General features: G+C 43.1%; 1 protein-coding gene across 4 annotated transcripts in view; it reads left to right on the top strand.

Annotated features, from left to right (window-relative positions):
- The window catches only part of LPIN2 (lipin 2), a 93,994-nt gene that overhangs the window by 71,757 nt on the left and 3,646 nt on the right, over window positions 1-18,591 (top strand). For all 4 annotated transcript variants that reach the window (XM_025365060.1, XM_025365063.1, XM_025365062.1 and 1 more), the window contains exons 7-19: window positions 1,269-1,614; window positions 4,812-4,911; window positions 7,802-7,989; window positions 10,106-10,199; window positions 10,605-10,674; window positions 11,466-11,555; window positions 12,485-12,567; window positions 13,903-14,047; window positions 14,733-14,881; window positions 15,419-15,505; window positions 17,058-17,210; window positions 17,593-17,707; window positions 18,356-18,459. In XM_025365060.1, coding sequence (XP_025220845.1) covers window positions 1,269-1,614; window positions 4,812-4,911; window positions 7,802-7,989; window positions 10,106-10,199; window positions 10,605-10,674; window positions 11,466-11,555; window positions 12,485-12,567; window positions 13,903-14,047; window positions 14,733-14,881; window positions 15,419-15,505; window positions 17,058-17,210; window positions 17,593-17,707; window positions 18,356-18,459 — 1,724 coding nt within the window. The remainder of the gene's footprint in view (window positions 1-1,268; window positions 1,615-4,811; window positions 4,912-7,801; window positions 7,990-10,105; window positions 10,200-10,604; window positions 10,675-11,465; window positions 11,556-12,484; window positions 12,568-13,902; window positions 14,048-14,732; window positions 14,882-15,418; window positions 15,506-17,057; window positions 17,211-17,592; window positions 17,708-18,355; window positions 18,460-18,591) is intronic.

Raw genomic sequence — 18,591 nt, forward strand, 5'->3', positions numbered from 1 at the left:
TTGGACTATATATTTGCAACCGAAGGAATTCAGCAGTATTTTGTATATATTTCTATTTACTGAATAATAATGATTGTCAATTATTATAAGGAAATTTTAAAAGACACCTTAAACTAAAATTTTCACACTGCATTTTTATTTTTTATTTTTTTGGAGACAGGGTTCTTGCTCTGTCACCCAGGCTGGAGAGCAGTGGGCACAGCCAAAGCTCACTGCAGCCTCAACCTCCTGGACTCAGGTGATTCTCCCACACCAGACTTTCAAGTAGTTGAGACTGCAGATGTGTGCTCCCACACCCAGTTAATTTTTTAGTTTTTATTTTTTGTAGAGACAAGGTCTCACTATAACAGCTTGGTCCGATCTCAAACTCCTGGGCTCAAGAGATCCTTCTGCCTTGGCCTCCCTAGAGTGCTGGGATTACAGGTGTGAGCCACCATCCCCAGACAACACTGAAATTTTAAACAAGAAGTTGTTAAACCTTTTTTTGCCAGCTCATAATGAAAGAAGAAAGAACTGGGAAGATAAATTTCTTGAGAGAGACAATGTTTAGATCTTCTGTTGAATTTAGGTTTTTTAAACATACATTTTGCTTATATTTGTGATCGAATTTAGACTTGCCACTTTTACACTGTTTTAACAGAGCCTTAATGTGGTCCAAGGAGGGCTAAATTTTCATTTAGTTTTCTCCGCCAAAATGAGTATTTTTTACTTCTTAGTAACTGAAAATTGTCAGTTTCCTCTGTCTTCTGCAGTATAACTTTTCAGTAGAACATTTAATGTACACGTTTTTTTTTGAGATAGAGTCTTGCTCCGTCACCTAGGCTGGAATGTAGTGGGGCCATCTCGGCTCACTGCAACCTCCATCTCCCAGGTTCAAGCAATTATCTTGCCTCAGCCTCCTGAGTAGCTGAGATTACAGGCCCCTGCCACCATGCCTGGATGATTTTTGTATTTTAGTAGAGACAGGATTTCATCCTGTTGGCCAGGCTAATCTCAAACTCCTGACCTCAAGTGATTTGCCTGCCTTGGCCTCCCAAAGTGCTGGGATTATAGGCATGAGCCACCGTGCCCGGCCAGAACATTTATAAGTATCACGATATTGAGCAAAATGCAATTATTAGTTTTTCTCACTTTATTATGGAATTTTTACATGTTACAAAGTAAGATGTTTAATGAATGTGTTAAGTTAAAAATAGAATGAACACATTGCCAGATTCTAACAAATACCCTGAAAGTAGTTTAATTTTTAAATAATTTAACTTTTTTAGGTCAGCAAAAGAGAACGATCTGACCATCATCCTAGGACAGCTACAATTACACCATCAGAAAATACCCATTTTCGGGTAATTCCCAGTGAGGACAGCCTCATAAGTGAAGTTGAGAAGGATGCTTCCATGGAAGACACTGTCTGTACCATAGTGAAGCCCAGACCGAGAGCCCTGGGTACACAGATGAGCGACCCAACGTCTGTGGCAGAGCTTCTCGAACCTCCTCTTGAGAGTCCTCAGATTTCATCTATGTTAGATGCAGACCACCTTCCCAACCCAACCTTAGCGGAGGCGCCCTCAGAATCCAAACCGGCAGCTAAAGTAGACTCGCCGTCAAAGAAGAAAGGTAATCATTTGTTTAATTTGGCTCCAGGTACTCTCAAATTAGATGGCAAATTATTTCAGTGTTCCGCATAACATGTGATGGGTGCCTCTGTATTTGTACTCACCAGTCAAAACCCATCGCACACTTTCTTTTTCTTTTTCTTTTTTTTTTTTTTTTTTTTAGCTGGAGTTTTGCTCTTGTTGCCCAGGCTGGAGTGCAATTGGCGTGATCTTGGCTCACTGCAACCTCTGCCTCCTGGGATCAAGCAGTTCTCCTGCCTTAGCCTCCTGAGTAGCTGGAGTTACAGGCACACGTCGTCATCCCCAGCTGATTTTTTGTATTTTTAGTAGATATGGCATTTCACCATGTTGGCCAGGCTGGTCTCGAACTCCTGACCTCAGGTGATCTGCCCGCCTCGGCCTCCCAAAGTGCTGGGATTACAGGTGTGAGTCACCGTGCCCAGGCCCATCACTCACTTTCTTACAATTGCTTTCCATGGCGTCCCCCTGGAAAGTCCAGTTGGAGCAGGGCCTGACTTTCACACTCCTGTCTCCCGACTGTTGCTACTCAGTGGGTTCTTGAGAAGCATTTACTGAGAAAATAAATAATGAGTTGTAATCAATTGGTGAGTAAAATTAACCACTTTATTGATTAGGTATGTCAGTAAAGTGAAGTAGAATCTTAAAAAATTAGAATAGAGAAAAAATGTTTTTACTTGAAACATCTTCTTAGTTGAGGCTAAATTAGGTAGGTTTTTAGCAGTAATATTGGATAAAAGTAAACGCATACTAATTATGAGGATGTGATCTCTTGTGCTGATTATTTCCCTTTAAAATAGGTAGAAGGCTAGGTGCAGTGGTTCACACTTGTAATCCCAGTACTTTGGAAGCCGAGGCGGACAGATCACTTGAGCTCAGGATTTCAAGATCAGCCTGGGCAACACAGTGAAACCCTGTCTCTATTAAACATGGAAAACTGAGCCTGGCGTAGTGGCGTTGTCTGTGGTCCCACCCAAGCTGAGGTGGGAAGATCGCTTGAGCCCTGGGGCAGAGGTTGCAGTGAGCCAAGATCACGCCACCCCATGCCAGACCCTGTCTCAAAAATAATAATAATAAAAATTACCTTAAAAATTATTCGAATCACCTGAGCCCAGGGAGGTCAAGACTGCAGTGAGCTGTGATTGCACCTCTGCACTCTAATCCGTGTGACAGAATGAGACTCTGTCTCAAAAAAAAAATAAAATAGGTAACGAAAACATCCAACTCCTGGTTCAACAGTTCTTCCTCACTTTTGGAACACAAGTTTAATCAGAACATCCTTACTATTTGAAAATAAAAAGCCAACCATCACTACTCGGTACAGTAAGAGTCAGAACAGACATACTCAGAATCCTGGCCTTGGATCCTATTTTTAGGAAAGTGTGAAACCTTCCCTAAAATTACCCAACATCATATTTAGCCAGCTACCTATTTCACTTAAAAAAAAAATTCTAGCACCAAATATTAGGTAATTATAAACCAACTGAATACATATTCACTACAGGTATGGACCTTCAAGGTCACTCAGAAATAATTTATCCAAAATGAAAGAATGTGACTGTCAAAGGTGTTCATGGTCAAATCCAGCCATCTAGCTAATGGTGGCTTAACTTGGCACCTGCTCTTCCACCAAAGGCCTGTAGCTATTTGTTCTGCTCTAAGAGATGTTAAGGAGGGAAATCCAGTTCTTTTAGGATAAATGCTTTGTTTTTGGAACTAATGACCCTTGTTCTTTAGCACACAGTGCAGGATCTGACTAGAGACAGGAACCCTGAGTGGTTTTTACTATTCTTTGGCCTCATTCTTTTTCCCCTCTACTTTTTATTCTACATTTTGCCTTCCCTCTCTCCTCCTCAACCCCTCTCTCCCTACATCTCTCCATTCATCCACATGCAGTGTTTTATTAATAAAACATTTGAAAACAAATTGCAGGCATGACATTTCATTCTTAAATATGCCAGGATATACCTTCTAAGAATGTGAACATTCTCTGCATTGCCCCAGTACTATTGTCATCTTGAAGAATTCATGTTTACATTTCCCTAGTTGTACCAAGAATATTTTTTTAGCTGGCCTGTTTCCCAAGCCAAAATCACATCAGGGTTCACATGTTGCATTTGATTTTTATGTTTCTTTTAATTGATCTTCTTTATTTTAGAACGCTCTCTCATATACTCATACCCACTCTACACCCGTAATAGTAACCTTTTAAAGAGCCCAGCCAGTGTCTTCCAGGCTCTCTCATGTCCTGGATTTGTCTGTTTTTTTGAAGGTGACATTCCTGTATTTTCTTAACTGGTAGTTAGCTCTAGAACATACTGCCCACTGGAAATGGAATATGAATCACGTGTCATTTTGAATCATCTCATTGCCGATTTTAAGAAAGTAAAATAAGGTGAAATTAAGTTTAGTGATATATTTCATCTAAGCCAATAAATCCAAAATATAATTTTACTGTGGAATCAATATAAAATTATTAATGAAGTGTCTTAATTTTGTTTACCTCGCTTTAGCAACAGTTTAAATGCTCAGTACCCACATGTGGCTGGTGGTCACTAGAGTGGGCAGTACAGGTCTAGAGGCTTAGAGTTATTATTTGAATTGCAGATCACTTTATTGCATATATTGGGTACTCATATTGTACCTCGTGATGACCACTAATAGTAATGCTGAACGTGATTATTTAAGATGTTATCTGCCGCATCTATCCATTGTGAAGTGTTTTTTGTCCTTTTGTAGTTAGAAGGTAACGCAGGGTGGATACTTGGGCACCATGTGAATATCCTGTGCCCAGACAACCTTCCCTTCATGGTTTTAGAGTAATGCCCTCGTTCCCAATGCAGGTCGTTGCCTTAAGTTTGGTCATGCTTGTTCTTACCTATAAATATAAAAAAGACTTCACCATTAAAATATAAATTATTTAGGGGCTAGTATTACTCAATTAACAGCAAATGAGAAAATAAGTAAAATCAAAGTATGTGTATGAAGCACTGAACTTCTCTTCTATTGGCATGGATGGCTGAGAACCAACCTAAGTAAAAAGGTTGGTTGACACCTATAAAATTAAAACCCTATTCAAATCCTGCTTGTCAGTCTTACTGTTTGCAAACCTGTGTGTGTTTTGCAAAACTGTAAATGAAGAATAACTAAATTCTTACCTCTGATTTTTTTTTTAAACAGGTGTTCACAAAAGAAGCCAGCACCAAGGACCTGATGATATTTACCTTGATGACTTAAAGGGTCTAGAACCTGAAGTTGCAGCTCTTTATTTCCCTAAAAGGTAGAGTGGTCCTTTTTTATTGAAGGACAGCTCTGAAATAGTCTAATTATTTCTAGAGTAAAACATTTTATCTCAGGAAAAAAGAACAAGATGATGGTATCCTTTAGCTAAATGTGGTGATGGCTTCAGGTTTTGGAAAATTTAGAAATAGTTCATGTGTTATTTCAATATAGTGACTTGAAATTAATAATTACTTATGAAGACATTCTCAATACAATGAGGAGAGATACTAGTTAAACCTACGTAAGGGTATATGACTTCTGATTCGCTTTTCCTGTAGTGGTTAATACAAACTCAACATGCTTGGGGAAATTTTTTAGCATTTATTTTATTTTGTGTTTTAAAAGAAACACATCTTTATGTGAAAATTTTTTCCAAAGAATGCTTTTACTCCTTTGGAGTCTGAGATCCTGAGCCTTTTCTGAGCCGGGTCTGGGTCTGGTGAGGCGCTGCCCCAGCCGCCCGTGCTCCCCACATGCCCTGCAGCCCCACAGCTGTCACCCAGCCTCCCTCACTGTCCTGCAACGTTTTCCCTTTGAATTAATTCAAATTAGAGCCTCAAATATGATACACTTGGACTGCCTGCCCAAGTTCATTTCCAATCTTAGGAGAATTCTATTAAACTGTTACTCTGTGGTTACAAAAAAACAGCTTTTCTCCACGGAAAATGTGACTTGAATATACCGAGCCATAGGCACACATAATTAAACACTTGTAATGAATTACTGAAAAGTATATTTTGTTTTTTATTTGGAATAGAAAGATGGGATTGACATAAGGCTATTTAAATTGTTTACAGGTATTTTGGGAAAGTTCTTAAAACTCCTTTCTAGCTCTGTCCTAAATTTATCTCAACATATCTACTTCATTTGAAGTAATAGTTGGATTTTTTGAAGGTGAAAAAACTGAAGCGGCTTTATTTTAACAGTAGGAAAGTTCAAATATAAGCTGTCATAGAATTACCACCTTTTCCCCACATTTCTCAGGCCTTAATCATTTATATTGGTATTCCTTAAGTATATGTCTTAGTTTCTCTTTTAAAAAGTGAGGAGAGTAACTAAGGTGGTGATCTCTTACTCCACACTACTGTAATTTACCTGTTCACAGTCACTGTCCATGCGCTAAGGAAGCTTCTTACCTCATTAACTACTTCTTGAAACATTTCATATATATTTAAAGATAGTGAGTGAGACTGTTGTAATCCATATCAGCATAGTCATGTCGTGATCCTTACCATCTTCATTACCAAATTTACAATATTGGTAATTATCACTGAACTTTAGTATAAATCACACACTTTTGTATTCGGTGGCATCCTGAGTCAGATGGCATCCCCACGTTTGTAGATGTTGTTACTGGTTGGGGTGACACTAACTGCTGTAGAGGTGGAACCCCTGATCTTGTTGGCTACCGCGATGGAATTTTGTTTCTTGCCCCTGTGAGAACGTGTTGCGTTGGTGTTTCAGGGGAGGCCTTGCCCATAGGGATTCAGGAACACAGGCTGCTTTCACCTTGAGGCTCTCCCATCCCCATGGGGTCTCAGTCCAGAGTTTACGGGCAGCAGAGAAAGGAATGAGCATCGCATAGGAGAGGGCCCCTGGGGAGGGGCACCACGTATCCCTTATTCACGGCTTGGTCATGTGCTCACGTGGCCACACCTGACTGCAGGTGGGCCTTGCCGTGTGCCCCAGAGAAAGAGGACACAGGTGTGGTGAACACAGAAGGGTTGGCCCTTGCCCCTTACCTCCAGTATAACAACAGTTCTGCTGATTTTCTGTTTCCAGTGAGAACATTCTGTCAGTCCAATTAATCTCAATCTTGTGGGTGTGAGTGTGCATTGCTATTAAGAGAAAAAAATATCCAAAAACCTGAATTTTTTTTGTTGATTCAAATGCAAAACAGCTTTTGAAACTGTTTGGTTATAACATATCTGTAGTCTGCTGCCACCTACTGCTCAAAGATGAGATTTGTTGGGAAGAGCGAGTAAACCGCTGGGTCATTGTTTTTTTAAATCAATATGAAAAATGCTGGCTTTTTGAATAAAATAAGTGAATTTGAAAATTCTCAATATCTAAAATGTGAGCTGAAATACCTGTTGAAAGGGTATAGAGTAGTAAGCATTGGTGACCATGAGACTTAAGATGCTGTGCCGTTCGTCATTGTTCGCTCTCATATTTGCACTTCATTGCATAAGGTTTCCCTTGATCACCTTCTGAAACCTGGCTTCTGTGCCTTATCTTGAAAAAGGAAAATATTCAGGAACCTCACCTTTAGCTCCTGGAAGGACAGTTACGGATATCCAGTTTATTTCTCACTGCGTTTCTTTTTCTGGGTGGGTCTTGCCCCTGGAGAAGTTGCTCGTTGAATTTCCCCTTCCTTCTTTGTGAGGTGACAGGCGAACTTAGGAAAGCCTTAGTTTTTAAAGAATATAACCTGGGACTACAGTAATTTTCTACAGGATGTGTAAAGTGCCACAGCTTTTTCTAGGACGTTAGGATCAAAGGTTTCCAAGCATCAGATTTTCTTAATTACCCTGTCATTTTCATCATGGAAATGTAAATAAATACTTATAACTATTTTACTCCTTTAATTAAAAATCAGAAAGGCCATAGTTGAAATGTTTGCATTATTGTGAATGACCGTAGTGATTTTGTGACATATTTACTATATTCACAGTTACTTTCTCACTGGTACTATATTAGGTTATCTTTAATGTCATTTATGATACAATTCTAAACCCTACCTAAGAAAAGTTATGCCTGATTGTAGGTCCATCTGTTCTTTTTAGGGGATGTGTTATTTGGTTTGAGCCCCCAGAGAACCATGCAGTAAACCAGGAATTCAAGGAGTTGTAATAACGCAGATCTTTTTCCCCATCCCCTGCCCACAGTGAATCGGAGCCCGGCTCCAGGCAGTGGCCTGAGTCTGACACACTCTCCGGCTCCCAGTCCCCACAGTCTGTGGGAAGCGCAGCTGCAGATAGCGGCACTGAGTGCCTCTCAGATTCTGCCATGGACTTGCCTGACGTTACCCTCTCCCTTTGCGGGGGCCTCAGTGAAAATGGAGAAATTTCAAAAGGTACGTTGGGTGTTGGTGTCCCGTCTTCCTTTCAGAGAGCAGTCTGGTCATCACTTGGTTAAAACTTGCCATGTAAGCAATATCCTGCCGTTTCAGGATATGTAAGTTCTTTAGTGATTTTGTGCAGGTAACAGGTATATTCTGTAATGTCAGACCCTTACACCCTCATTTAAGGTCTTAATTGACACCTGTTTATGGGGTGGCTTTGAGGTAGTGTGTCCTTAAAGGCTCTAATTTCAAATTAAGAGGTTGGGAGTTATCAGGCCGCCGTGTTTTCTGAGCCGTCAGGGTGGGATCATCACACTGCACCAGTTTTCCCGTCTGTAAAGTTACTGAAACTTTTGTGGGAGTGGGGCCCAGCTGCCCTTCTGGAAAGCACTGGGGCCTTAGACATGAATATAGGGCCCTGAAGTTGTAGACAATTGATTGTCCACTGAGTAAAGGGTCTTTCTGGCAAAAATTAGGAGGATTACTTCCTGTATAAAGCTGGAGGGTTGGCCCACGAGAGTAAAGCTTGCTCAGGAGTCGAGAGGGAGTTTAGCAGAGATGTCAGGACGCGTTTAGGCTGGGCTGAGTGCCGTGTGCATCTGTCCTCAATTCATCAGCATTTTTTTTTTAACCTTCCTTTTTGAACTGAACTCTTCTTAGTATTTCTCAGTTTGGCCTGTGGCCCCTGTTTGATTTTCTTCTAAGGAAATATTTTCTTTCCATGACTACTGTCATCTTTTGTCTTCCCTTTCCCTTAGAGAAACTGAAGGCATGATGTGGCCGACTGTGTGGCCAGAGGCTCAGGACCATGTGTTCCTGAAGTCGTTCCTTTCCAGGGTCACAGGAAGCTCATTATGTGTCTTCTCTGTCTCTTCATTGTTTGTTTGCTTTATATTTTGCAAGAAATTTAAAGTGTGATATGGCCTGTGGTTCATTCTAGGGACAAAGTTAAATAGGTCACATTCTTTTTGTAATCCTCCTAAATGTTCAGTTTAAAAAATTATATGTGAGGGAATGAGAAATACAAAATATGTAAAATATAAAAGTTACACCTTTGTTTTAAATATTGGTGACATAGTCTGGTAGAGTTTATTGGAAGAGGCAGAATGGAAGAGGCAGAAATGGAAGTAAAGGTAAGTGATACACACATTGCCTGGAGACACAATCCAAGTGAGCAGTGTCTCTGTTAGCCTAGATCTGAGAGAATACAGGTTTAGGCACAGGGTACAAAAATTCATGGGAAGCCCTCATTCACTCTGTAAGCACTCTGGATTTATTTCACAGACCTTGAGCCAAATTCTAGGGTTTGTGTGTTTATTTGTTTTAATTCTCCAAGCAATTGTAAGATACGTGTTTTGTTGTTGTTGTTTTTATTATTTAAGACAGAGCCTTGCTCTGTCACCCAGGCTGGAGTGCAGTGGCACCATCTCAGCTCACTGCAACCTCCAGCTCCTGGGTTCAAGCGATTGTCATGCCTGCCTCAGCCTCCCGAGTAGCTGGAATTACAGGTTTGCGCCACCACACCTGGCTAATTTTTGTATTTTTAGTAGAGATGGGGTTTCACCATATTGGCCAGGCTAGTCCATAACTCCTGACCTCAAGTAATCGGCCTGCGTTGGCCTCCCAAAGTGTTGGAATTACAGGCATGAGCCACTGTGCCTGGCCCAAACAATTTTAAGATATGTTTTGATATAACGTAGCTTGCTAAAGCTGTAAGATTATTCCCCAGTTATGCCATTGCCTGCCAGTAAAGTTTCTTCCTCTGAGAATAGAACTTAAGAGTTTTCGTGTGTGTGTGTGTGTGTGTGTGTCTGTCTGTCTGTGTTTGTCTTCCATCCCTCTCTAGCCACATCTGTATGTATTTTTTTGAAAGTCTCTGGAGTGTCCCATTTTACTAGTTTGTTTGTTTTCACTGGGAGACAGTGGAAAAGGAGAATAGAAAAGAAGTGTTCTTTCTTGTCCTGGGGGAAAAAAGCATTTGACATGTTGCTTTTGATGAATATTCAAAAATTAGTTTTTTTAGAAAGATGATTTTAGCCTGCAATTTCTGCAGTGCACAGAGTATTATAATAATCTCATAGGGATTTATATAATCTCTAACCAAATTGATTATTATTTTACATTGCAGAAAAATTCATGGAGCATATCATTACTTATCATGAATTTGCAGAAAACCCTGGACTTATAGACAATCCTAACCTTGTAATAAGGATATATAATCGGTAAATACTCCAGCTTTTATAATTGTTAAATACTCTTGCCGTTTTTTTACAAGCGCCATTTTTAACTGTTACTTATCAAAGTTTCCCTTCTTATAAAACTTGTCATCTCATATAAATTAGCCACTGGGCAATGACTTTGAAGTGAAAGTAAAGCTTCAATTTTATTTTTAAATGAAGTATTGAAACATTACTCTGTTTGATAGATTTTACGGCTTTTCTGTTCAGAGAAGTTGTGCTTGAAGCTGTGATTCATGTGACAAAAAATTTAGCTGATCATCTTTATTGAAAAGAATGAGCAATTTTATGTGTCATTTCTCTCCTCTCTCCCTTCCCCATTCTTCCCTCCCCTTCTCTCTTGCTCACTTTCACTGTGTAATGGTTTTGCACAATTTTTGTTTCTCACAGTTACTATAACTGGGCTTTGGCAGCTCCCATGATCCTTAGCTTGCAAGTATTCCAGAAGAGCTTGCCTAAGGTGAGGCGATCCACCATCTGCTGCCTTTCTGAAAGCATCCACTGCGTCCAGTACTGACACAAATCCATGTGTGCATATTTCTGACCTGGGTACTAGTCAAAGTTTTACTTGAGCTAAATATTTAATATAAAAGATCAAAGTCATATGTACCCACTCAAAATATCTCATGCCCAAACTCTAGGAAATTAGCAGGGCTGCCACTTCTTTATTTCATTTTTAGTAGATATAAATACTAGTTTCTGATGGTCTGTAAAAGTTGAGAGATTTTTCTAATCATAAGTTAAGTATGGACATGAATGAAAAAAATGTTTTCTCCCATTAATATGGGAAGAAGCAGCAAGAAGGAGGTGATGTAGCCAAGAGAAGCTTGACATCAGTGTAGTTAGGGCAGATGGTGGCTAACATACCTGTTATATACAAACTCACAATTGGTTTTTAATCTGTCCACCAAGAAGACATTATCAGCCTAGTTGGTCCTCTTAACTCATAAGGACCACATTTTCCATAGATAGATAAATTAGATTTGCCCACCTGTCAGCCCCTAAGGTCCTACATAGCAGACCATGTGGTCTCATGCCACAGAGCTGTCACAAAGCTGTGCTGCCATGAAAGTAGGACAGGCTCTGTCTCTCGGAGGTGTTAAAAACGCTAGAGGAGTCTGGGAGGTGTGGAGAGAGCATCGCTCACATTCTCACATTCCATAGTAAGGCCCTGTCCTTCAGGCTAGCATAGAAGGTAGGTGCTGTGTGGCCAATAGATTGCCCAGACTAACCCAGCTTGGTTGTTTTCAGGCCACAGTTGAGTCCTGGGTCAAAGACAAGATGCCAAAGAAATCCGGTCGCTGGTGGTTTTGGCGAAAGAGAGAAAGCATGACCAAACAGGTAACAGACCTAGAGGTCATCATTTCCATGGGCTGAAAGAATCTTTCATTTATTCAAAAAACCTTTTTGTCAGGCACAGGAATGTGGACTGTATAGTGCGATCTTACCATATAGCAGTTTCCATTTTTGAGCACTTACGACATGCAGGTGCTGTCCCAAGTGCTTTGCATACATTACCTTGGTCCTTTACTGTAGCTCAGCACTAGAGATGTTGGAGTTGCCATTTCATGGGTAAGGAAAGTGGGTGCTTCACAAAGTCACGTAACTGGTGAGAGACGGAGCTGGGGCAAGACCTTGAGTCTGACTCCAGAGCCTGTGCTCTTTCTACTGCGCTGCATTACCTATCAGATAGGAGCAGAAGGTTGTCGTCCCCCTGCACAGCTCCAGATACAAATAACCAGAATCTGTCCCACCAGGTCTCCATGGAAATTCATCCAGAGAACTATACTAAACAAGCAGCAGAGCAAGTTTTTTCCCCAACACCTTCTGAAAAAGAGGGTTCAGGGAGTTTCCACCTGTTTTTCAAATGTCAGAAGGGAAGTCATGCCTGAACCAAGTTCATGTCCACATCAGCATGCGGGGGGCTGCCTTTCAGTCCCTTCTGAACACGCTGAGTTACTCCCAGGAGGAGAAGGAAGCTGGGGACCTAACAAGTGTGGGTCGCTTGTGTTATGTTTTGTGACTTGAAATGGTGCTCTTAAAATGCTTTACTTCTGGATCTGTAGGGACAGTGATTTGCGTAGAAGCACATGACTTCTGTCTTAGGTTTCTAATTCTTTGACTCAGAGTCGAGAAAGTCTGGTTTTTGAGCATTCTTAAGTTGTGGGTTCAGAAAGCAGTTGTGTTCTTTCCTAGAGAGGGCTGCTGATGCACTTGGCTTATCGGTAGGGAAAAAATTGCATGTTGCCATTATCATCTTGCTGTTACAGCTGCCAGAATCCAAGGAGGGAAAATCTGAGGCACCGCCAGCCAGTGACCTGCCATCCAGCTCCAAGGAGCCGGCCAGCGCCAGGTGGGTGCCCTGTCCTCTGCCCAGCTCATAGCACTCAGGCCCTCCTCGCAGGGCCATTACTTCTACGTTGATTTGGCAGCTTTTTTAGTTCTTGGAACATCTTCTACAGATATGACATGATGTGATATATTTGTGCCACTCAGCAGATGACAACTGCTTTTCTAAAAAACATCACCAGCTTAGAAAAATAAACACCTCCCTCCTTGTGGAGCCGTGGCATCAGCGTATGGGAACGGGTTGTCCCCGGTGCCCGTGCTCCCCTGCATCCCATCCAGAGCCACAGGGAGACATAAAAAATAATCTGAAGGTTGGCTTGGGTGGATTTCATTTCCTGGAAGAAATAGCATTCTTTGGACAGTGAGGGTGAGCAGCCCTGAGGGGAGTTGCTCACGATACGCCCTGTTCCTGCTTCTGCCTGTCTACCTCCCCCAGGCCGGTGCGTGCTTGCTTCTCCCAGCCCTTGCCTGTCTCATTTAGTGTCTAAGGCTGAGGTTTTATTTTCTTGCCCCTTACCAGCCCCCATCCTGTATCTTTTAAGGGGTGTCTAAAATCTTTCTTACTAGTTTTTGATTTTTTCTAGAGTCTCACTGTGTCACTCAGGCTGGGATGCAGTGGCGCAATCATAGCTCCTCGGGTCATGCAATCCTCCTGCCTCAGCCTCCTGAGCAGCTGGGACTACAGGCGTGGGACACGATGCCTGGCTAATTTTTACATTTGTATTTTGTAGAGACAGGGTCTTGCTATGTTGCCCAGGCTGATCTCAAACTCCTGGGCTCAAGCAATCCTCCTGCCTCAGCCTCCCAAGTAGTTAGGACCACAGGCAAGTGCCACTACCCCTGGCTAATTTTTAAATGTTTCGTAGAGACTAGGTCTCCCTATGTTGCCCAGGATGGTCTTAAACTCCTGGCTCAAGCTGCCCTCCTAACTCGGCCTCTCAGAATGTTGGGATTATAGGTGTGAAGCACCGCGCACCCAGTCCCAAGTTTTGTTAAATCATTGTAGACAATTATGTTTTCTTTAATTTGTACTTTGTGAAACATACATACCCTTTTCAACAAGAGTCAGTAGACCTTCTGGCATTCACTGGGCATAGCAGAAAACAGCGGGTCGCAGTCAGAAAGTAAGTACTTGCCAGTTATGCAAGTGGCCTTATCAGTTAACAAGATGAGTATTTCAGGCACGAAGAGCTGTGGATACGGGAGAATGGCAGGAGGGATAACTCTGCCCATTCCTAGAAAGGATTTAGGATGTCTTTATTTTCATGATCCTCAATGAAAAGCTCTCATCAATAAAAGGCCGTGCTGCCTCTTCCGTAACTGGGCTAATGTTGAACAGGCCGGCCGAGAATGACTCCTCGAGTGATGAGGGGTCACAGGAGCTCGAAGAGTCCATCACAGTGGACCCCATCCCCACCGAGCCCCCAAGCCACGGCAGCACAACTTCATATAAGAAGTCTCTGCGCCTCTCCTCAGACCAGATCGTGAGTCTTGCGTGATCCGCGTTGTCCAGTAGGACTTATTTTAGTAACGGTTTAATTTGGTGCACATCCTCTTCTGTCCACCTGTCCCCAGCTGCATACGTGCCACACGGCATGGTCGTGTCAATGCCTATCCGTAGTGGAACCACGACCCCCACCCCCAAGAGCTATCAGGCCCACCTGGGGGACCTGTGGCTTGGGTCCTGCCACCCACCCCAGACCTCCTTCCTCCTCCATCTCTGAGAGTCAGTCGTACACAGCTAACCCAGCGCTGAGCCAAGTACTGTCTCTTAGGAGCCACAGCAATAGAGAAATGACATTTTAGACACAATTTCTCCTCTCTTATTTCCCACCCTGACTTTGACCCATTTTCGGTATGAAAAGGTCTTGCTGGGACCAGAGCAGGCTGTGCTAAACCAGTAATTCTCAGTTATGGAAGAAGAGTAGTAGACCTTTTGCTTTGTGGAGGTTCAGAGAAGTCCTTGAAACTCCAAAATACTGTTCAGGCAGTGGCTCCCTCAGTGTTGTTAGCTGTGCCTGGCACAGGGTGGGCTGTGTCTAACACCACGGAAACCATCCTGCCTCTTGCTGGGATTCTGAGACACCAGTTGTTGTTCTGTAAATTTTTAAATCGTTTCAAACTGTATGTTTTCAGCTGATTTTCTTTATTCTTATGCTTTTTAAAAAGGCAAAACTGAAGCTCCATGATGGTCCAAATGATGTTGTGTTTAGTATTACAACCCAGTATCAAGGCACCTGTCGCTGTGCCGGGACCATTTACCTGTGGAACTGGAATGACAAGATCATCATTTCTGATATTGATGGGACAATAACCAAGTAAGCTCAATCCTTCGGGTGGGTGGCCGGGAGCAGCCCCGTGCCCAGGGAGGGGCAGGTAGTGCGTGGTGGGGAGTTCCTCACCTGGGGCTCGAAGCCCTCAGCCAAGGCATTTTATAAGCCATATGCCCTGAGGTGTCCCCAGTATCGTCCACATGGGGTCATTTTTTTTGCATGGAGGAGATCGTGAGGGTGCATAACAAATGTCAAAAATCACTTTTGGAAAGATTTAGTTATTTGGTTTCAATTCTGATATGAAAACAAAGAAGCCCCTTGACATTAGGGTAGAGGAAAAGAGAATGTGTGGTGGTCAGTTACCTCCGAACACACGCATCTGGTTCTCGTGAGACTCCACTTTCAGAAGCACCTCGGTGGGGGCACTTGCATGGGACGGCCTTGCAGTTGCTTGAAGCTGAAACCCCTTTCAAGAGTGTCCCACCACCAATTAGTTATTGGCAGCTGATAGTCAACCAAATAGGAAAACGCTGTATGTGTTTGATTCCTGATACCTTTTTCCTGTTTCTACTGTCGTCTTAGGTCGGATGCTTTGGGACAGATTCTCCCACAGCTGGGCAAAGACTGGACTCACCAGGGTATAGCAAAGCTCTACCATTCCATCAATGAGTAGGTACCCTCCCCACATGTTAACTCGCTCTGGTGAGCTGGAAGCTTGCTTTAAGAACAATAGAACAATGGTGTAAGTCTTCAGTCCACACAGGTCATGTGTTTATGCTGAAGCATCCCCGTCTTCCTCACTCCTTTCCTGTTGATGGTGTGGGAGCCGTGTGCACCTGGCATTGACATCAAACCATGTGTCTTACCTGTGTCATCTCAGTTAATTCTCATGGTGCTGTGTTTCAGGCACTGCCTACATCTATAACTAGAACAATAGTTATTTTTTTAGCTAGAATTTAACAAGATAGCTGATTTTCATTTTTGGTTTATTTTCTGGGTATTTTAAAATCGTATTTCTTTTTTTTGAGATGGAGTTTTGCCCTTGTCACCCAGGCTGAAGTGCGACGGTGTGACCTTGGCTCACCGCAGTCTCTGCCTCCCAGGTTCAAGTGATTCTCCTGCCTCAGTCTCCCGAGTAGCTGGGATTACAGGCACGTAATTTTGTATTAGTGCGGATGGGGTTTCATCATGTTGGTCAGGCTGGTCTCGAACTCCCAACCTCAGGTGATACCCCCGCTTCGGCCTCCCAAGGTGCTGGGATTACAGGCATGAGCTACTGCACCCAGCCTTAAAATTGTATTTCTTTGAGTAGATAGTGCACGCATGCATAGGGGAAATAGTTCTTGCATGGGCTGCTCTCTCTTGTGGCACCCTTTGCGGGGAAGATGGCAGTGCCATGGCCTTTGTGGGTTCCTAATACATATATTACATTGATCTGAAGAATCTCAGTGTCTTCAGCTTTAGTTGAGAATGCCATAATAGGAAAATTACGAGTATGTCAGTTACCTGGGTATAATTTTGCTTCTTGTCTGATGGAGTGGTTTGCATCTTGCACATTGCCTTTATAAATAAGATCCCCTGTATTTTTTTCTTTACAGTGTGTAATTTAAAGATAGTCCAAGGTTTTTTCTGTCCTCTAATCTGGTTTTCATGGACTAGATGCCGAACATTTTATATCAGTACTTAGAAATTTAACATAATCCTTAGTTGCCTGTACATCCATTTTTTTCCCACATGTTTTCCATGGAAAGGTGAAACCTCTATAATCCTAAGCAGTTTCCTACTAAATTTGAGAATTTGGTTTTCACAGTAAACGAGAGGAACTTTATTTGGATCTTTTAAAAGAAAAGCGTGGGCCAGGCATGGTGGCTCACACCTGTAATTCCAGCACTTTGGGAGGCTGAGGTGGGCAGATCACCTGAGGTTAGGAGCTCAAGACCAACTTAGCCAACGTGGTGAAACCCTGTACCTACTAATAAATATAAACGTTAGCCGGGCATGGTGTCACATGCCTGTAATCCCAGATACTTGGGAGGCTGAGGCAGGAGAATTGCTTGAATCCGGGAGGCGGAGCTTGCGGTGAGTCGAGATGGCACCACAGCACTCCAACCTGGGTAACAGAGTGAGACAAAACAAAAAAGAAAAAAGTATCAGGGTTTTTTGTTTATTGTTTTTCCTCTTAACCAGAACATGTGGGCTAACAGGGTGTATTTTCTTTCAGGAACGGCTACAAGTTTCTGTACTGCTCGGCCCGTGCCATTGGCATGGCCGACATGACCCGTGGCTACCTGCACTGGGTCAATGACAAGGGCACGATCTTGCCCCGGGGCCCCCTGATGCTATCCCCCAGCAGTTTGTTCTCCGCCTTCCACAGGTACCTTTCCGGCAGGCAGCTTGCTGCCCCACATGCTGGGCCCAAGGTGGGGGGTTGTGTGGGAACAGATCTCAGATGTTGGAGCTGCCAGGCCTCTCCCAGTTCTTTGGTTCCTGGTGGTGTCCTACCACATAACTGCTCACCTGCCATGTGGTGGGCCTGGTGAAGAAAGGTTCTAGAAACTGTCAAGTTTTCTCCTTCCCTAAACTTCCACTCAAATTTTCATAGTTATTAGACTGGCAAATAAGGAAAAGGAAAGATTCCAGTTACAAAGGATTGAAGAAATTGGGTGGTTATGAGCACTAAAATTTTTTTTAGAACCACTCACTGGGGAAAAACGACCATTTTGAGATTGGTGATTGTATTTGTATTTTTTTCTTAGAGAAGTGATAGAAAAGAAACCAGAGAAGTTCAAAATTGAGTGTCTAAATGATATCAAGAATCTGTTTGCCCCGTCCAAGCAGCCGTTCTATGCTGCCTTTGGAAACCGTCCAAATGTGAGTATCGCCTGGGCTCTGAGTTCTGATACGGGTGAAATTCAGAGGGATGTACTTTGTGGGGCATAGCCATCTCCCAATTCTCAAAGCAGTTTTGTAAGCAAAATGACACGTCTGTTCTGCTGGCTCAGTTTTCACTGGACCTGTTCCAAATATCTGTAGCAACTGGGGAGGTCCTGTAGGTGCAGATCTGCCCCAGAATTTATACGAAGGATGCTTTTCCATCATTTCTGCGGCTGCCATTCCATATCCTCAGGCAGCTCCGGCTCCTCTTCTAAGCAGTTCTAAGCTGCGTCCTTAGATCACCCCAGAGCCAGGGTCAGTGCTGGCCCTTTGCTAACACTTCCCAACCTGCCTACCTTCCGCAGGGCCATCGGGCCTCAGGTGAGCAGATGTGGCTTCCCTGGCCTCTTCTGTACCAGGGCCCCTGGCCTCCCTTTGGTGGCTGCCCAAGTTATCTGACTCTCCAAGCACCACTCTGTAGTTTATGTTTGTCTAAAGCTCGGTTTCGGTGGCAACGGCACTGTGCCGCCTCCACATGTTTTCTGTCGAGTCTGTGTGTGCGGCGCTGCTGGCTCACGAGGAGCCTGAGAAGCACCGCCTGAGTTCTCCTCCCCGCAATCACCCGCTTGCTGTTTTCCTCTGCAGGACGTCTATGCCTACACACAAGTTGGAGTTCCAGACTGTCGAATATTCACCGTGAACCCCAAGGGTGAATTAATACAAGAAAGAACCAAAGGAAACAAGTCATCGTAAGTACATTCTCAGCTCTCAGCCCAGCACCCTGCAGCCAGGGGTACAACTGGGGACAGACAGACCCTGTCCCTTTCCCCCCGATCGATCCTTGAGATCAGGCCCCAATCAAAGGATCACTACATCTCTGT

The sequence above is a fragment of the Theropithecus gelada genome, chromosome 18 (assembly GCF_003255815.1).
Source record: "Theropithecus gelada isolate Dixy chromosome 18, Tgel_1.0, whole genome shotgun sequence".
NCBI lineage: Eukaryota > Metazoa > Chordata > Mammalia > Primates > Cercopithecidae > Theropithecus > Theropithecus gelada.